The sequence below is a fragment of the Anastrepha ludens genome, chromosome 3 (genome assembly GCF_028408465.1).
Source record: "Anastrepha ludens isolate Willacy chromosome 3, idAnaLude1.1, whole genome shotgun sequence".
Lineage (NCBI taxonomy): Eukaryota > Metazoa > Arthropoda > Insecta > Diptera > Tephritidae > Anastrepha > Anastrepha ludens.
Genome location: NC_071499.1, coordinates 128,088,423 through 128,109,129, shown reverse-complemented (window position 1 = coordinate 128,109,129; position 20,707 = coordinate 128,088,423). Strand labels below are relative to the sequence as shown.

General features: G+C 37.1%; 1 protein-coding gene across 3 annotated transcripts in view; it reads left to right on the top strand.

Moving 5' to 3' along the window:
• LOC128859193 (serine-rich adhesin for platelets) overlaps positions 1 to 19,623 on the top strand; it is a 128,121-nt gene extending 108,498 nt beyond the window's left edge. For all 3 annotated transcript variants that reach the window (XM_054095974.1, XM_054095973.1, XM_054095972.1), the window contains 6 exons: positions 9,681 to 10,583; positions 10,737 to 12,137; positions 12,205 to 13,991; positions 14,057 to 14,216; positions 14,287 to 14,455; positions 14,533 to 19,623. In XM_054095974.1, the coding sequence (XP_053951949.1) occupies positions 9,681 to 10,583; positions 10,737 to 12,137; positions 12,205 to 13,991; positions 14,057 to 14,216; positions 14,287 to 14,455; positions 14,533 to 14,740 (4,628 nt within the window). In that variant the 3' untranslated portion in view covers positions 14,741 to 19,623. The remainder of the gene's footprint in view (positions 1 to 9,680; positions 10,584 to 10,736; positions 12,138 to 12,204; positions 13,992 to 14,056; positions 14,217 to 14,286; positions 14,456 to 14,532) is intronic.
• The last annotated feature ends 1,084 nt before the right edge of the window (positions 19,624 to 20,707 follow it).

Sequence of the window (20,707 nt, the reverse complement as noted above, 5' to 3'; positions counted from 1 at the left end):
GTTGAGTGCGTTAAATGGGACATTATTTATACACTACAGTATAAATATTGCGAAAAAGGCGAAATAAACTAAGTAGGCTAATCTACTTTGAAATTGAAATATGAATTTGTGGACTTAAGCAAAGTGAATTAGTGGCAAAGAAATTAAAAAAGAGAAAGAAATAAATTTGAACACGCCAAAAGTTTTTCATAATTTGATTACTTTAACAGAAAAAACATCGATACAAGGCGAGTATATTAAAGATAAAATCGGCAAATCAGCTGATTTGTTTTTTTTTTTTCTTTCGCGTGTCCATCCGACTGTCAGCCCTGAATGAATCAAGGCGAATTCATTTTTTGTTTTCTACTTTTCCAATACTTTGCTTTGACAATCAAACGTTCAAAATATTGTTGTTGGTCTAGTGCTACCTCCTTTAATGAATGCGCCTTGCATCGATGTGATTATAAAGGCATATACGTATGTATATCAAATAATCAAATAATAGAAAAGTTATTTCCAATAGCAATCGCTGCCCCGAATGAATTGATGCAAGTCTTTCGAAGACGGCATGAATTGTTGCAGAAAACGGTAGTGTCAACATAGCAAATTTCCCTAAGCATTAATTTTCCAACCATGGCGTTCCGATTTGCACTAGTTCGCAGACGTCACTGATGCAGCAAATGGCAACGCCATGCTGACTGATTTTCCTAAGCACGCATTCACCAACTATGGTGCTCTAAATCTTGACGCTAATTGCGATGGTCCTGTTAGGTATAAGAATAATGACGCTAACCATATATTAAATCACATTATTCGCCTGCTTGCTGTTCAAAAATCCTCAACGCATCCAGTTAATTTATGTATCTAAAAATGTGTAGACGACGACAAACGCATGTGGCAATGGAGGACCTATTACTCATACACGCAATAATAACCATGCATGTGGCGGCACATATCCGAACCATTTTATGTATGCAAGTGTCATTCTCGTATGTCTTTTGACGCGCTCCTCGACTAATTATGCGCACAATTTGTGCGAAAAACGTTCACAGACGCGTACACGTACACATGCACAGCTTGTATGGGCACATTTTGCAGTCAAATAGCGCTAAATATTGGCGCATCGAGTCGCGCATAATGCCAGCGTGCGACAAAACGTGCTCTGCTGCTAAAGTATTAGGTGTGTTGCTGCTTGCCACTGTTGCTATCAGCAAAGCGGTGTACCGGCAATTCGTCATTTACTCATTCATGCATTTATTTATTTATTTATTTGAGTCGTATTGGCATACGTTTTCATGAGGTATTCAGTGAGCGGTGGAAAAAAATGCACTCTGTCAGCGGCAACGGAGGTGACCCAAAAGTAATCGTGGTTTAATACGAATAGTACTTAACAGGTTTGACTCGAGTTTCATGCACGTAGTAGCGTCGACACCCAACACCCTGGGATTACCGGTCAAAAACTGGGTCTGTCATCCGTTAATATCGTTCATATTTTATTGCTAACAGTTATAGGTTCTCTATTTGTGGCGCAGCTGCCTGCCACTGTGTGCATTAAAATGTCCTATTCTTATAAATAATCGTTCAATTCATATAAATAGTTATACTATCAAAATTTCTAACGAATCACATTAATTTGCATGCTGCGTGTTCACATTTAAGTCGTATGCGTTTAGCGCGCTGTCACTCGTGTTCTCAAAGCGCGCAAAAACTATCTACTTGGTATGCATTACAGCAAGTGTTGGGCAAAAATATGCCATTTTGTTGTTGGCTCGCCAAGTTTATTGTGTGCGACTTACTTGGACAGCTGGTTTTGCTTTTATTCGGTGTCAGCTAGGTTTTGGTGTTTTATGTTTTGCTTTTTAATATACCTTAACATTTATGCTTGCAAATTTTTGCGCTTAACATTATTATACAGGGTATCTTAAAATGATAATTGATTATAAAAACAGTATATGTATTTAGATCGATTACAGCTTAAAAGTACAAATCCAATATCACCGATGTAGTATTTATTTACTCAGCAATAATCTTCAAATCCATGCCCATTTCCATTATTTTTGAGGCGACTACCTCATGTGTCGCTTGTCGAATAGATCTTGCTGAAGTTTTGCCATAAGTTCTCAGTTGTTTTTCTTTCTTGCGGTGTTTATGGATGTCCGTCATCTCCCAGGAAGCTGTTTGTAGGCATCTTGAACAGTTTCGTCTCTTTCAGATGTACTTTCGCGAATAATAGTGAGTCCCGTAGGTGGATCTCTCCGAAACTCTCTTCTAAACCGTCTTTGCGCTTCCATTTCAAAATAAATAAAACTTTTCAAAGTCTAATCTGCCATCATTTTAACCTGATCGGCACTAGAAAAGAAAAAAATAAATTAGAAAGAATAAGCTATTAAAGCGTGCACATATGTATGTACTTATATATGCACTTTTTGTGGGACACTCTGTTAGTAATAGCCCGCGTTGTCGCATGCACTGAACTGCTTATGTGCATGCATTAATTCATTTGCTTCTGTTTCTTATTACCATTTATATTTGCAGTTATAATTAGGATTTCAATCTCTTCTGTGGCCGCTATAGCTGTAATAAATATAAGATTTATTCATTTGAATTATGAATATTTCCTCATCTCCTTCGTGGCGCTGCTTTTCTTGCACCCTTTGATATTTGTACTTTCAATCGTTCGTAATCACCAAACTATGTAAATATTTGTGCTTTCACGCTACAAAAATTTAAATTACATTAATTTGGCACGTTACCTCCAAGTGGATGTGCTTCGCTTATCGTGCATACATACCTAGTAGGTATTACCTACATATGCCACTTCTGAAAAGTAAACCAATATTGAGTTAGCTCAAGCACACTTTTAACATTTGTACTTATATATGTGTGTGTAAATGTAACAAGCACTTGTCATGAAAATGTACCATTCCACTTCACAGCAATTGATTATTTGAAATTTTTGAGATATTGGCTTGTTTTCTCATTTCTGTTTGCATTTCATTGCAGTATGTGTAAGCATAATAAAGCAGCTGTCCGCTATGGCGTGCGCGTTGCCAACTTACCTTTAAAAATGAGGCCACTGATTTCATAAACTGAATTAAATTTTTTCCGTTTAAATAGCAAATCAGTTTACTCAAATCTTTACTTATTTTCCAACAAATATTTTATTATCATTGTCACTTCTGTGATTAGTTGTCATCATCGAATTGAATCCATCAAATAACTCAAATTACTTAACAACTTTCGTTAAATATTTTAATTTGCTAGGCGTGCTTGCGTGCAATCGTCATAATGAAGTCATTTAACCATAAACATTGCAAAGCAATTATAATTCCAGCCACAGACATGTCTGGAATTTGCAACACACAGCGGCATGCCAGCCATGTATTGATACTTCCTTATGAATTGACTGGCTTCTTTTATTTTCTCTTGCTTCCTCATTTTTATTGCTCACCCATCTGCCACCAATTTAATAAAAATAGGAATAAAGATGAAATGTCAATAATAAGACAAGAGGGATTCAATCACACAAACCCAAACGTTTTGTGTCAAAGACTCCGTCAGCAATCCTAGCAAAGCTAACAACTTCTTGCGAGCACCACATATTCCTTGTGGCTGCTTTTAGCTTATAACGGAAACAGGAAGTCCGCGCGAGAGAGGGACAAGGTGAGGAAACGTGAGCGTGAGGTAGTAACTAACGCCTTTGCGGCGTCATTAGGTAACCACAATTTTATTACCATTTCAACATGTTGTGATTTTTATTGTTAACACGTTTCAATTACCTACACTGGCATGGCTGCAGACATTCGTATGTATCGTTACAAATGTGTAGAAGTATTCTCACATCCAAGCAGCGTAAGTAAGCCGAAGAACATTTATGTATTACTTTGACATGGAGTTGTATCGAACTCTACAAGCGCTCTTAACCTTTCCATCGAATTGAGGCCTTCTTGTACTAATGTGCTGCCACCCTTTGCTCTATCGTTAGCTGTGCGGGTGGTTGATGATTCTTGAAGTGCTTATACGAAGCTCATGTTCGCAAGCAATTTGAGGCTGATGATTTGCCACGCTACTAAATTACTTGGTTATTTCCGCTACATACTCGTTTAGGTTAGGTTTATCGGAAGCGTTGACAGCAGTTCGTTAATTTTTGTGTTTTCACTTCATTTGTTTTTATGTATTATTTTATTATCTGCCTTTCACACTTGTCACACCTCGGCAGTTGTCGCATTCTTCATTTGGGAAAATACTCATGACATGCCCCATGAGTTTTAAAAAAAGGGTTATACGGGGGGTAGAGGGGGTATTCTACTTTCTAAAAGAGAAAACCTCACTTGTCGGCGGCTTATAGGTTTTGAGTTATTTGATTTCAAAATTTGTAAAATTGACCAAGAATCCTCCTATTTTAGTTATTTCAACAACCCGAAGTGCTGCCAGACATCGTATAAATAAACAATTTTAGAAGATAATAAATGAATAAAAATACAAAATTTTACAAATTATTTCTATATTATATACGTCTATTCATATATATATATAGATATATATATATAGGTATATTTATGGATATATATATATATATTTATATATATTACATATATATATTAATGCTTGATTTTCAGTAAAGTAGGTTTCATTGTATGCATTTTGAGTTTACAGATTTGTATTTGTATATCATATATTCATAATACAGTGAAAATATGATATATATGGGGCATTCTTTCTGAACGTGAGACCCCCTGCCCCCAGAATAGATTTTGACGAAAAGAGGTCTATGAGGGCTTAAAATGTAGGTAATTATGTTTACTTTCGAAAGCAAAGTGGCACTTCTTGAAATTCAAAATGGCGGATCCTTCCTTCCTTATACTCCACAAGCTTGCTCACAAGAAAATTTTGCTTGCGCAATTTAAGGAAGATCGTGTTCTACGACTTATACAACCTTTAGAGCCAATTTAAAGACTTAATTAAATGACTTTTCAATTATTGACAGCAATAGTGACACCTGTCACCAAATAAAAAGTGTTAGAAACGTGTGTGTATGTTAATGTAGTTTGAATAATTATTAAAATAAATGTGATAAGTGCACTTATTGTATCAAAATTTGGTGAAGGTAAAGGACGAATTTTATCAACAAATAACTTAAAAACTATTATTAACTGAATAGTGTTGGTGCTAATTAGTTTTAGCAAAATAAGCATGAAATCAACATCTCCTGTGAATTTCATTGGAAAATACGTAATATTTCTCTCAAAACAAGTGAGGGGTCAGTGCAAGGAGTCCTAGCCCTTCATTTTGCAGCACATGCACACTTTTGTTTTTTTGCAAGCTAATTTTATGCCGTTTTCATTTTTCCCTATTGACATATGCCACAAATTCACCCAACCTAAACCTATGTTCCCATTCAATTGCATGCAGCTTGATGTTGATACATATTTAATAATATTTGCGTACATTTGTACAATCGCATTAAGCTACTCAATTTCTTGTGAAGCATATGCAAATTATTGCTTTATTTATTTTATGTCACTTTATACATTCATACATATGTACAAACATATTTGGGCTCTATTTTTTTCTTCTTTGCTGCTCAGTTGGGTTCATTAATATGCAATTTCTTTTGCTTTATTCTGTTGTCCAATAACTTAGTATTCTCATGCATTTGTTGGCCCTTGAAAAAAGGCACTGGGAAAAATCAATATTAAAAAAATGTATGTTTATATATTTATGTTTAAAATTTTTTTAAATTCATTTAATGTTATTATATTAAATTGTATTTTATTGATTTTGTCTTATATTTATTTTTTTCTTTAATTTTTATTTTATTTATTTGTTTTCCTTTATTATTTTTTCATTTTATTTTGTTGTATTTTTTCATTATTATTTCATTTTATTTTATTTTAATTCTTTTATATTTACTTCATTTGACCTTTTCATTTTTTCTTTTATTTCTCCTTTGCTCTCTTTATTATTTTGTTTCAATTCATTTGGTTATATCTTTTTATTATTATTTAATTTCATTTTGTTTTATTTTATTTCACTTTATTTTATTTTATTTTTATCTTAAATATATATTTATCTTTAAATGCATCTGATCGATATATCTACTGATGTTTGATTTTCAACTTACTGGGGTTCCTATATTTGGCATTATAAAATCTAAAAACGCACTTAGTTAACTGTACTAAGCCGAATTCTCTTGATCGGCCACCTCAGAGTTTTTAGTGGAAAATTGTTTCTCTTGTCTTGTGCCTACTTCTGATTTGCGTCTATACATCTCTTAATATAAAAAACGGGCATTTATTTCAATGTAGTAAATTGTAAGCACTGGCATACATTCCCTCCACCCTCACTTAGCACCATACAAAACGCATTTGTACCAAGTACGCGCATATTTAATAAACTCCAACTTACAATGAAGCTGTTCTAGTAGATTATGCGTAATCACGAACTTCGCGATGTGCCACAGTACACGCGTACTCACACTGGCAGTCAGCGCTCTCCTTAAATACCTCCATACATACACGTCGTATATTCTACTTCATATGAAATTTATTCGCAGTATTGATTGACAGGCACTGGTTGATTAGCTGCATTGTTACCTACACATTCATACATATGTATGTCCAAGTACATATTGTATGTGTGAGCTTATTGTCACTCGTAGTTTGATTCGATAGTGGTTGGCAAATGGGAGCCTCCATTTGGTGTCATGGATTCAGTACTGATGAACTGGCAGTGAGGCGAAATGAGTGATATATGTATGGGTTGGTGGGTGTAGAGAATCCCCAAATGCCGACATCGTGTGTCGGTTTTGCGCGCAAGTGTGTGTGTGTGCATATGTTATGGGGTGAGTGTGTGAATTTTTACCCGATAATAATGCCAAAAAGGCAGCTCACAATCGTGTGCTGCAAGTGACAGGATATACATTTATAATTACAGAAACGTGAAGTATAAAAGAGTATGGCAGTGTAAAAGTTTGCGTGTGTGTGTGTTTTCCTGACACTTTAGTGTGCTATTTACAATGAGTTGTCATTAGAGCTATATTTTGACATGTCAACTTGCCGTAAGCTTTGAAATTGGCAGTTGTCAAGCGATGCATTGGAAGTGTGATAATTGGGTGAAGTGATACTTACGGTGTTAAATTGAGCTATTTAGTGTGTTCTTTGAAGGTGATGAGTGTAAATTAATTATTAACGAATTAAATTGATAATGAACGCATCAAGCAGCTGAGGCTTTGCACGATTAAATGCAGTTGTTGTAAAAGGATATATAAAGAAGTCGTATATTAGAAATGTGATATTTAGGCAGTTAGTAGGCTCATAATACTGCTTTGTTTCCTTTATTTGGCGATGATTAGCCATCAGTGTCTCTTCTTATTATGCCAAATGTTAAAGCGGAAGAATCCATAAAAATAAAAAATAAATTCTATAATATGGAAAATGGTTTATAACAGAGAAATATTCTATATTTGTAGCAACTTAAATATATTTTGCTTTCCATAATCTGGTGGGATGATATCCACAATTCCGATTTATACTGAAGTAAATTTCATTTACTTACCTTAATACTGAAGTAAATTTCATTAGTAGTAACAACAATATTTCCAAATAAATCGGAGTCTCTCCGGTAACCGAGAATCACCAGTCGTGAGCACCGCCCTCTGATTTGTCTTGCCTTTCGCTTATTCTTTGGTCAATCAACCACTTGAAATTCTCTACTCGTACATCGACTGGTTGAGCGATTTCTTTTCCACATCTTTCTGCTTATTGTAAATGATGAAATATGGTAGTTCTTGTTCGTAGATGTGCGCATAACACTGGCCACCCTTCAAACGGTGTAAATGACTAAATTAGCTTCGGCGGTTTTTCCTAGAGTTTCCTAGAGACAACAGCAAGTTGATAGGCCTAGCACAAAAATCAAAATGTGTTAATTACTTTTCAACTGGGTAAGCAACTATTTTGCAACCATTCGCTGTCAGTTATTCGACTGATTGGTCGATAAATAACTAACTCTGCGCACAGGGCACTGAATGAATCACTACGTTGTACATTACAGTTCTCAAAGAGAAGAAGTGGGGACCAACTATTAGGTTCTCGTTTATGTAGGCATCGCGTTATTGCCAATAAAGGTTTAGTTATCTAGAAGTGATTTTAAATTGAGCCGACAGAATGGTCGTAATAAGACGTAGTCGAGCTGGCCAAAGGTATCCTTAATGATTTTTTGTGACTTGTTTGCAAACCTCATTCCTCATTCATCTCTAAAAACACATCCATTATATACGCGGGTTTTACTGTTTACGGTGCCTTATCATCAGGGTTATTTTAATCTAACGGGCTAAATGGAAGTTTGGTTAGTCCTACCAACAGTCGGAACTTTTTTTCAGCCCAAATTTTGGTTCTATAACCAGAAAGAATTTCAAAAGGGTCCTGAAATTTCATGAGTGTATTACTTAATGTTTTAGGTAATGAAATACAGCAGCTTATGATTTTAAGTTTTACTAAGAACATTTAATTCCTTCAACTCTCCTTTCCTTCCATGCTCTAAACATTTTTCTTTTCATTTTGCACCCTTTTTCACTAACCAAATTGATTTTCCCACTTTATGCTTTTCAAATGCCTCACTAACCTTTTGCCACTTAACAGTTAAAAAAGTCAAAATGTCAAATTTCCACACTACAAAAATCATCCAACTGCAAGAAACAGCAAGTAAAGAAAATGCCGAAATTCCCACAAAATAATAACAAAAATAAAAATAAAATTTTTCAACCAGGAAATTTTCACATTTAAATTTATAGCTTTGTTAAGCTCTTTGCCTTTGTTGTTGCTGTTGTCGCTTGATCACTGCAACATTGTTTTCGGTTGCTGCTGACTGCTGCTAGCAAAATGCAAGCCTGCAACTGTCAATTGAGTGTAGTTGTAGGCAAAACAAAACAAAAACCAACAACAAGAAACAAAAGCAACGGCAAAGGCAACAGCAACAGCTTTGGGAAAATCATTCGTTTGGCCGACAGCCCGACCAACTAACCGAACCACACTTTTGTAGCTGCAATAGCCAATGGAAGTGCGCTCTCTGTCAATACATAGAAGCAACAGCAGCAGCAACGTAACGGCACTGTGCGCGCAATTTACGTAAGACTTTTTTAAAAAAAGGCAGTACAGCAACTACAAAGTAAGAAAACAAAAAAACAAAAAATTGCAATTGCAGCCACTGCAACTGTAAACAGATAAAATGTGCGATAAAGAGACGCTTTTGTTATTTAGCTTTGTGTTTTTTCTCATTTTCCGCCTTGCCTTTTAAAAGCGCGAGTTGCGTTTTAGAAAGAAAAAACAACTGCAGGTTTATACGAGTTTTCATGTTTGTTTGTTTCTGTGGCCAACGCTGCCGGGTTTTGTGCGACGTAATATTCAATCGATCGGCGACAAGATGGCCATATTTTACAGATTAACCTCTATAAATTAGACTCGTTTATAGATGCTGCCCAAGAACCAGCAGATTTTTTTTTGTTGGTCTTCCTGCGAATATAGTTCATTTATGAACACATGTATATGTGCTTACGAATATTTTTGTGTGAGGAGTTTCAGGATACGAATCAAGTCGCTACTTTGGCCTACAAAACTATCTTTTTGTATTTCGTATTTTATTTAAGTTGTTATAATTTAGTCGTACTAACTAACAATTTTCCTCATTCTTTTCTTATCTTCCAGGCTATTACCAACCTGCCGGTCCATTGATCTCACCACACGTTCTACCACCCGTCGCTACTGCACCACCGCCGCCTCCTAATGTGCCACTTCTACCGACTGGTGCTGCTTCCGCTTCCGCCTCTTCTATCAAGAAGTCACAACAAATACCCGCACCGCTTAGCTCCGATCCGGAGCTTGCAGCCGCCCAACAACCACCACCATCATCGGCCGCAACCGCAGACAGCGCAGACGGTGATGTGCTTATCACTGGCGGCGACTTGACACCCTTTCGCTATCCGCCGGCCGCACACAGCGGCGCGCCCACCACCCAGCATCAGCAGGTGCAGCAGCAACAGCATCAACAACAGCTACATCAGCAAGCTGCCGCCGCAGCTGCTGCAGCTGCTGCTGCTGCGGCCGCCGCCGCTCATCAGAGTTCTCCATATTCACGCTCGATGCATGCACAGATGCACTATTCTACAGCGTATCCGGCCAACTATTGTACGCCTTATCCAGTGGAAGCGGTTTGCTATTCACCGCCCGCCTATCAGCCCTACTTTCCGACCAAAGTTTATCAGAGCGCAGGACCGCCACCACCACCTTCCACATACCGACGCTACCCGTACTATCAGCCCGGCCATCCGCCACCACCGGCCGAACTCTACGAACAGGGGCCACCACCACCGCCGCCGACGGCGGCCAGTAGTGCAGCACAAGCTACCGGACCGCCACCGCCTACGTCTATTCAGGGACCACCACCAACAGCACCGCCCCCCGGAACACAACTTGTGCCGGCTGGACCGGCAGCACACGCACAACACCTCGAGCACTATCCGGGACCGCCAGGCTACTACACCGGCTATAGTCCAGGCGCTGGCGCTGCGGGGCAGTGTTACACGCGCAGCATACAGGGACCGTATATGGGTAAGGAAAAGTATGGTTCTCACCTAGGTAGATGGGGGAAGGAGAGGTTAAACATTTTTGCTCACACCAAGTACACTTCTTTGAGAGTTTTCACACGCCTCCGCCCTAGATTTTTATGGCAACTCACTTTAGCATTTTCTCACCTCTTTCCAGAATATCCACCACAGTGTCCGTGTCCAATGCAACAATCGTGTCCAAAAAACGTCCATACTGGGCCTCATATTGGTAGCAACAACGGCAGCAACAACAACAACATCAGCAACAGCGGCTCGAACAGCCACAACAGCAGCAACAGCAACAATTGTTCGGCGATGAGTCATTTGAGCAACAACAGCAACAATACGCTGATGAATGGCAACAGCGACCACAACATCAGCAGCAACAACAAGAGTTCGAATATGACGAACCACAGCCAGCACAGCAGCAACAGCAACAACAGCAGCAACAGCTCGGTCCACAATTCAGTGGCTACCAGTAGAGGTCCAGTAAAAAAATCGACGACGACAACCCTAACAACAACAGCAACAATTACCAGCGCTCCAGTAACAGCAACAGCCGTCGCGCTAGCGGCAACAACACCAACCCAAATCGACGAATTGCTACTATTCGGCAAAGAACAGTCACAACAACATTTGGATCTGTTACAGGTGGTGAAGTCCGAGCTAAAATTAGAAGACTCGGACAACAAAAGCCAATACGAAGAGAGCGTGGTCCAGCCACCGACACCGCCAGAGAGCTACACGACCAACGACGAAAAGTTATTGGATTCGCTAACCGAACACGAGTTGTCATCGGCGTCGCTGCCGGCAGCTCTTGAAGAGGCTAACACAAAGCTGCTCTTGTGCACTAACAAAAATGACAGCAAGTTAACAGTTGATAGCAGTAGGCAGAAACAGTCAAAACAGAAATTGGCCGGCAACAATAGAAATATTGCGGCGCCAGTACTTGAAGCTTACGACCTGACCACAGCGACAGTGACGCCACCACCGTCAACACCAATCACTACCACAACAACAACAACCATTAGCAACAATACCAACGCCAACGCCAACACCACCAGCTCCACCGCATTACCGCTTTTGGGACGCAAAGCGCGCATTGGCAAAACGATGGCGCGCGAAATGGTGTACGCAGGCGCAGCAGCGAAGTCAAAGCAGCAACAGTTACATACACAGCGGCAACAACAGCAGCAGCCAGCGCCGACACAGTTTGTTGCGTTACAACCCGAGCAGCTGCTAAATGCTATCAGCCCTTCACCTCAAGTGCCAGCGACGCTAAACGAGTCCTTTCCTGTAACGGCGACAATCCAGTCACCACTGCAGGCACCATTTCTGATTAAGACGGAAATAAAGGCAGAGAAAATTAAGCTGGAAGACGAAGAGCAGTTGCTTAGCTCTGTGCTGCAGCTGCAACAACAGCAGGAGTCTAACCATGACAAAGACAGTGAAAAAGCTGAAGTGAAGCTAATCAAGGCTGAGCCGCTCACATTGGCCTGCGAAGAAGTGACGGCCGTAATGAATGATGTCGCCGATAATACGACACTTAAGCCGTTAGGTAAGTTATTGTTTTCGTACATCAATCAAAGTCGTTTCCAAATCTCATTTACCATCTCTCTCCGCAGGTCGCATGCGCCTTTTACCTAGTTGGCAGCAGCCGCCAGTCATTCAGTGCGACATTGACCTCTCTACGACCTCAGACGATGACGTGCTCGATCTCTGCCAGAGTCCGACCACATCCACCTCAGGCTGTGGCCAAAAGCCACGTCTCAAAATTCTTAACCTACCCAAGGCACAGCAACTGTGTAAGAAATCATCGCCGAATGGCTACAAAAGTCTCATTAAACAAACTGAACCGCGAACCTATTTGTGCCTAAGTGGACGCAAGTTGGATAAACGCGGCCGCTACAGTAAACTGCAAATACGGCAGTCTGGTAAGGCTGGTGGCGTTAATGGCACAATCCGTCGGCGTCAATTAGTGCTCACTGATCAGCAGAAGAAGCAGCTGAAACTGCGTAAGAAAAAATTGCAAGCACTGGAACGCCGCAAGCAGGAAGTGCTGGAGAAGCGGCGCGCAGCTGCCAAGCAAGAGCGTTTGCAGCGGAAGAAGCAGCTGAAGAAATCACTAGCTGCGAGCGGTATAAAACAAGAAGAAATCGAACCATGTCTCGAGGAGATCGTCGATTTAGTAGAGGAGCCAGAGCAGACCGAAAGCGAATTCAGTGAACTCACACAGCCGGAAGTGCCAACAATGCGCATGCTGCTATCAGAGAGCAGTAGCCTCAGTAGTGGCAGTAATAGCAATAGCAGCAGCAGCATGAGTACACTCAGGATCACACCGAAACCTTCACCAAAGCGCGGCAAACCACCGCGTAAAACTTGCGTTCCACTACATTTGCTCGAAACCATCGACTCCGTGGCGCGTGGTTACTTCTCTGAACCTGAAACATCACGTTGCAGTGGCGCGCAAAACCATTACACTAGTTGTGATCCGGCTGACAGCGAACTAGTCTTGGATAAGACAGTGTCTGAACGCAAGCAAAAGAAAGACAAAAAGTCGAGCGCGGAAAAACGCTCAAAGTCTGAGACAAAGAAGCCTATCAAAACCGCCGCTGCATCCGAAGTTACTGATGTCGCCCAAACGCTTACAACGGCGCGTGCCAAAAAAACTACCTCAACAACAGAACCTGCGTCAGCATCGTGCGATGTGGAACGCAAGGCACCCTTAGATTTGATGCAAGGAGCTACGTATGCCGAGCCTGCGGCAGCGCCAATTGAGACTGTTAGCAACTCCATTAGCACAAATAAATCAACAAAGTCGAAGCGCACGCCGGCAAAGCGAAAAACCGCTAAAGCGAAGAAACCGAAAAAACAAACTGGAAATAAGAAAAAAGCCAGCGCGAAGTCAAAACAGCAAGAAAGCGACAACGAGATGCCTGTTTTGGAGATGGATGCGGCGGCGCCGGTGCACGCTGCTAATCAGCTTTCTTTAGAAACAAATAACAACGTTTATGACAAATGCCGCGCAGAAAATGCGTCGACGGATGAAGCGGACAGACACGCACAAATGGAAGTAGAAGCTGACGACTATGAGTCATCAGCGAGCGCGTCACAGGAAATCACTCAATTACAGCAACAACAGCCGCCAATCGAGAAACATTCCAATGCACAAGTGTTCCTGCCGCCTGTACCGCCAATGCCGCGCATTGTTTGCCAACCGCATCATGGCACTAAGCGCACGCGTTCACGATCCAAATTCGGTAGCCGCAAACGGCAGAAGGTGAAACATTCCACCGTCTCATTTGAATTAGACGATCGGTTGCCGCCAGCAATACGCGGCGATGTGGTGCCGAAATGGAACAACGGCTGGACATGGGAAGGTGAGCCATTCCAAGGCGCGGTATTCTTGAATGTAAGTGTTGGCTGATTGCGTTAAAGGTAAAACATACCATCAATAATTGATTTTTTCCCTTTCAGAGCGACGATCCGCTAGTCATACGCACCTGCTATCCCGCCATGCGGCATTCGGAGGGCGACATAATCCGCACACGCGACTGCGTACTGCTCAAAGCGAATGAGGATAATGATTTGCCCTATGTGGCGAAGGTGGCGCATCTCTGGGAGAATCCTGAAGACGGTTAGTCTCTCCTCAACAAAAATAGAGAGAGCGTATATTTTAGAGAATTTTTCAAATCTTTGCTTTGCAGGTGAAATGATGATGTCTCTGCTATGGTACTACCGGCCTGAACACACCGAACAAGGCCGCCAGCCCAATGACAGTCCCGACGAGGTGTACGCGTCGAGGCATCGTGATCACAACTCTGTTGCCTGCATTGAGGATAAATGCTATGTACTCACTTTCAGTGAATACTGCAGGTGAGCATTGCATTTTTGAAGCAGTACACAAAATCAAATAAAATAATCTCAATGTACCACATTTTTTTTGCTTTTAGATATCGCCGCCGCTTGCGCGCCGCTGAAGAGGACATCGAAGAGGAGGTCTCCATTGTGCCGAAACGACCCTGTTTTTATAGCATACGCACCGTGCCTGACAACACCAATCCCGAGTTGGTCATGTTCTGCCGGCGCGCGTATGAGTTTCGCACAAGGCGGCTGCTGAAGATGCCTAACAAGCAGGACTACATTGTCGTGAACGACTAAGCAGGCAGCAATGAAAATATTCCGCTCAGCATTCGCACTGTGAAGGAGCAACTACAGCAAGTGAGCACGATGCGTGCCACTCGGACTCACTAAAATAATAATGAGGTTAGGTATAATAGAAACAAAAACAAAATGAAATAGTATTGTATTTGTGGTTTTAAACATTTTGGCATGTCATATAGGGTGCTATAAAAGTATATAAATGAGATGTGCTGTTGAAATTAGTGCGAAGGGTCATTAGGACTTTCTCGAGTAATTTTTTTTTTTGCATTAATTATTTTTAAGCGAAATTGTTTAAGTGACTTATTTTAAATTTATTCTTCTTCTATTTTACGTTTGTATGTGTAAGCTTTACTCGATGTACGGCTTTTTCGCCAATGTATTTGCATTATTTGCCCTACTTTCCGCGTCGTTTCTTATTACATAATAGCAAACGTATTTATATAGAAATATTTTCCTTATCAACTTACACAAAACAAATGCTGAGTGTAGTTCTATTTTTAAAACAAACTATTATTGTAAGCAAAGAATTATGTATTGCAGAAAATAGCAAAAAAAAACTATTAATAAGTGAAAATTTTTGCGTTGCATTACTGGAAGTTAATCACGCTGAGGAATGGAAATTTAACCAAAAATGAGTAAAACACATACATACAAATATTTAGGAATATTTAAACGGTGTAGCGCAAGCGTATAACTGAAAGGAAAAAAACTGCAATTATAACAAAAACAAGGGACAGGGCGACTAAAAGCAAACATTAAGTAACAAAAACTTTATGAGAAGTAAATATTAATTAAAAAATGTATTAAACAAAAAATAGTCAGTTTAGTTGTAAGCATTAAGCGTTTAAAGAATTTAGTAAACCGTAGTTGGTTTCTTCAGTCAAAAAGAAGGCAAAACATAAAGTTTATAAGGATCAGTGAATACATTTTTTTCTGAAATATTTTGCAATTTTATAGATGAATAACCTGAAAATATTTTGTGCTTTATTTCAATTTCTGCTATTTTTTGTTTTGGAGTTGTGCTTTTGCACTGAAACCCCCAAATAATTATGTTAAAAATTGATTACTAAAATTTTGTTGGCAAGTGTTTTTGCAGCTTACAACAACTTTATAAATTTAAGAATAAATAAGAAATATGATTCGTTTTAATTTTTACTTTTTTGAACTGAAAAATTACGTCATACATTTTTAGATATAAAGAAAAAAATGTTTATATTCTTTATATTATATTAATAATATATAAACAATAACAATGAGCGCTTTCGAAGCCTTTAAGGGGGTGGCAGCATGCCATCAAGTAGAGCATCAAGTAGAAATCACTTCTATGGATTTATTTGTAAAGACAAAACAGCGAGAAATAATCAATTTATTTGTCCTGGTGAAATTATTTTAAAATGTTCATAACACATAACAACTTTTGAATTTATTCAGTACAAAATTTCAATTTTCAAAAAACCACTTTAAATGTTAGTAAGGGTATATTCAATAACGCATTATAATGCGCAACGTACTTTTGCAGTGTTGGCAATGCGTTCAGAAATGCAAATATGGCAGTACTGCATATGCATCGCGTTCCAAAACGCCATTTTTGTATCAAACGTCGCGCATTATTTGCAGGAAAAATTTCAATACTGCCAATCTATCAATTGCAACACTTGTCACATTGGCAGTGCTGCCAGCGCTGCAATTACTGCGCATTTATAATGCGTTTCTGAATATACCCTAATGCATTTCGTAATTCAATTTTGTGCTTGCATCCGAATGTAGCCGTCGAAAGAAACAAAAACAAGGCAGCTGGTCTACGCTACCACTTTTAATAGATGCGCTTTGGCGGGGATTGTGCGCATTTATGCTAAATTATTTCAGTTGCCATTTATGCACCTGCTGCGAATGGCATTATTACTTTAATGAGTTATCGTAGAAAATATAAACTTTTTTTACCAAACAAAATAACTAAAAAAAATCTTAAGTGCAATAAAAATTATTGCATGCGATTTTTCGGGCATATAAGACATTTAAAACTTTTTCAAATCAAACCAAGCGCATTGGAAGCTGCGGATTTCGAGTCTTTGCGTAAAAAGTTTATGAGTATGAATACAGCAAATTTCTTTAATTTTTGAAAACAAAATTTCCAGCTGAAAATGGCAAAAAATATATGCGTATTCCAAATTGGTTGTACAGTTAATTTATTGCAAATAAAATTAAATTTCCTTTTTTAATACAATTCGCTCTAAAATAAGATTAATTCCTATTCATATTCATTGAAAGTAAAAAAAATACGTTTTATAAGTTGGCGCATTACCCCTAAATTAAAAGAAAAACTATTTCGAAAACGAAATTTATGTATATGCTTAAAAGGAAAAAGATTGAGTATTTACAAAAATTTAATTTTTAATTCTTAATATTTTAATTTTGAATTATTAAATTTTTTTTTCTCTAAAACAACATAAGCGCAGGAAATTCGAAGTATTTATATAAATAAAGTTTATATGCAGAAAAAAGCAAAAAAAAAAACAAATACATCTGAATTTTCGTCGCATTAATACCAAATTAAAACAAAAAATACTAAAATACTAAATACTAAAACGAAATATATGTGCTCAAAATGAAAAAGATGGCCTACTTAAAACGAAACTTATTTAATTAAAATTTAATTTCAAAAAAATTTAATCTAATTAAATTTAATAAATTTAAAATAATAAAATTTTATCTTAAAAAAATTCAATCTATTGTAAATAAAATTAAATTAAAAAATTTTAAAAATTTAAAATTTAATTTCAAAAAATTTAATCTAATTAAAATTTAATTTAAAAAAGTTTAATCTAATTAAATTAAATTTAATTTAATATTTATAAATTTCCTCTTTCACTCTAAAATAGGCGCGGCAAATTTGAAGTATTTATATGTATAAAATTTTAAAGCATAAAAGCAAAACAAACATTGTTGAACCAGCTAAAACTTGTCAAATATAAAACTATCAATATATATTTTTTGAAAAAAAAAAAAATGAAAAAAATTACGTTTCCTTAATATTAGCTCATTAATAAAAATTAAAAAGAAAACTATTATAGGTATTATTTTCTAAATTCGACCTTTTACTATAAAATAATAGTAAGCGCAGATATGTTTTTTGGAAATAAAATTATTATATTTAAACGATATTACATTTTTTTTTTTCAAATAAAATTCTTATGTTTAAACGTAAAGTAATAATTTCTAGTTGACACTGAACATAAATATTTTGTTTTCGAAAAAAGCTAAAATTATCAAAGTGCGCTAAGACAAAATTTTAATCAAATGATGCGTATATTAGTGGAAATTTAACCCATTAGTGGTATTTTATAAAAAAATCTAATTTTCATATTTATTCTGAAATTTATTATATTTTTTGTTTATTCTTAAATTTATAAAAGTGTGTCTGAGTCTGAGTGACACAGTTCAGACCCAATTAACACCAAAAAATCCCATTTTGATACACTTCTTGTAGAACCACTAATTTGTATTCGTCGAACCATCTTGATTTGACTATGAATCGTCTATTTTCTTTTCTGCAATTTCTTTCAAGCTGACCATCGAGAATTCCCCCGCCATTCTCTGATGGCGTAGAGCACTCACACTTGGGCACTCAGACAGATAGTGAAAGACTGTTTCCCTAAAACCGAACATATTTTTTATCTTTTATCTGAATAACCAAAAATTTATTTTCTGTTTCTACTTTCTATATATTTTATTACTTTTCCTCATTGCTTGTTAACATTTTTTTTTTAATTTTGAGGCTTTTCATTTTTTTTATTTTTTACTGATTACTAAATTTTCAATTTTTGTGTGGAAAGTGGCACAAAAAATTGTCTTTGAATAATCCCTACAAACAATAAATTTGAGAATCAAAATTTAAATGACGTAAGGAAATACAACAATACCTAAAACAGCAAATAAAAAATATGACTTGGAAAAATGAATATCAAAAAAGAGCAGCAAATAAGCACAAAATATTACAGTAGAAAAGAAAATGCAAAAACAAAAAAAAAACATATTTTTACAGCAGAAACTAAGCATAAAAACACAAAAGTGGTGCAAGCAAGTCTTGAATGACTTGGAATAAAAAAACATAAAACAAAAACAACAATGTCGCTATTCCAGTCTAATTTTAAATGTTAGCAAATTTTTTCTACAATTCACCACTCTCTGGAATGGGGCTATGTAAGAAGAGACCATAGTCATAATTGACAAAAAAACAGAAACAATGCAATGAGTATGCAAATTTCCTTTATTCATATATACCTACATACATACATTTACAGTAAATAGAAAATAATTTTTAACAGATATATACAAAAGTACATTTGTATGCATTATGCGCGGCTGTTCATTTGTATCATATAAGCACAGGCATACATATGTATGTATTTTATAGTTGTAATGCCTATGATTTGTTTTTGATTTTACGCGACTCAAGTGCTAAATATGAAATATTTCAACACTTCTGCTGCAACATTTATGCACATACATACATGGATATACTCGTATAAATATAAATTTTCTCTTTACCTATGTAAGCATAATTTTTAAAATAATTTAATTGAAACAAAGCAAATTTCATTAATTAAGTTTTTACGATTTTTTCATTTTTATTTAATTCGTTGAATTCTTATATTTATTTGTTTATACGATAATTTATGTTTGTGGAAATATAATTTCGCCAGACTTATAATTTAATTATTGTTTATTAATAAGTTTTTGTGTATGTAGTTTCATTAAAGAAAGAAAAAAAAACGGCGTGATGCAGCGCAAATTTATTTAAATATAATTCTTTTTTTTTTGTGCAACTGGCCACCCTATTTTGCTATTATGTTAATAAAAATATTATCATATTGAATTCATTTTATTTTGTTGTAAATACGTGTACGCATAAAAATTTAACTAACAAACTTAAAATATTGTACCAAATACACACACACGCACACACAATTACAGAAATACACATACATATATACATACATTTAAATAAATGTGCTTGCATTAAGTACAAAGAAAACAAAATAGAACAAAGAAAAATACACAATTTGTTGTTTTTTATTTTATTTTATTATCATATAATAATAGGCCTCCTCTTTCCGCCAAACGTTGGCAAGGGCCGAATAGATGAAGCAACTGGTATAAATAAACATATGTTGGCAACGCGGGAATTGAGCTCCCTGAAATTACATGCGTTTGTAAATTACATATTCGCTAGCGGAAAATCTTGCTCGGTAACTTTGTTGTTGCTTTCGCATTAAAAATTTTCCTTAAGCTAATCAAGCAGCAAGATAGCGAGAAGGGTACATTTGACATATCAGAACGTCATGCATTTATTTGGCCAAATTCTGACATGACGTTCTGATACGCCATTGAAATGGAGGCAATATTTAACATGTTCATTCGTGTTTATTTGAGAGCAATTTGTATTAGTTGGCGGCCGTCGTAGCCCAATGGAGTGGTGCATGACTACCAATACCATAGCGTTTTCTCCTTTATCAAAGCAAAACTGTAAATGTACCAAATTTTCTCTTTGTTGACTTCCATTGTTAACGCCCTGTAACTCACAACTGAATGGAACAAACAAAAACCAGCAAAAGAATTTTTTTAGTGTGAAATGTCACCTTGACAACGAGCATAAATTTTAAATTGTTTGATCGATACTTTACGAGATATCGACCACTAAAGCCATCTACCGAGAAAATTATGGGTTTCTTTCTAATAGATAACGAAAGTAGTGACTTTTAGTAATGCCTTTGGAAAATATCACACGCTTCAAAATGACTAATAATTTGCTTTTTGTTATACATTTTTTTATAATAATAATTGACTACTTCATTCTGCTCTGAAGAAAGACAAGACTCTTCCATCGTACAGTGTTCTGAGCAGTTGTTTTTGCGCCTTCCCTTGTGATGTCGGCATCTGCTGGCTCGCGCATCATCGACCTTC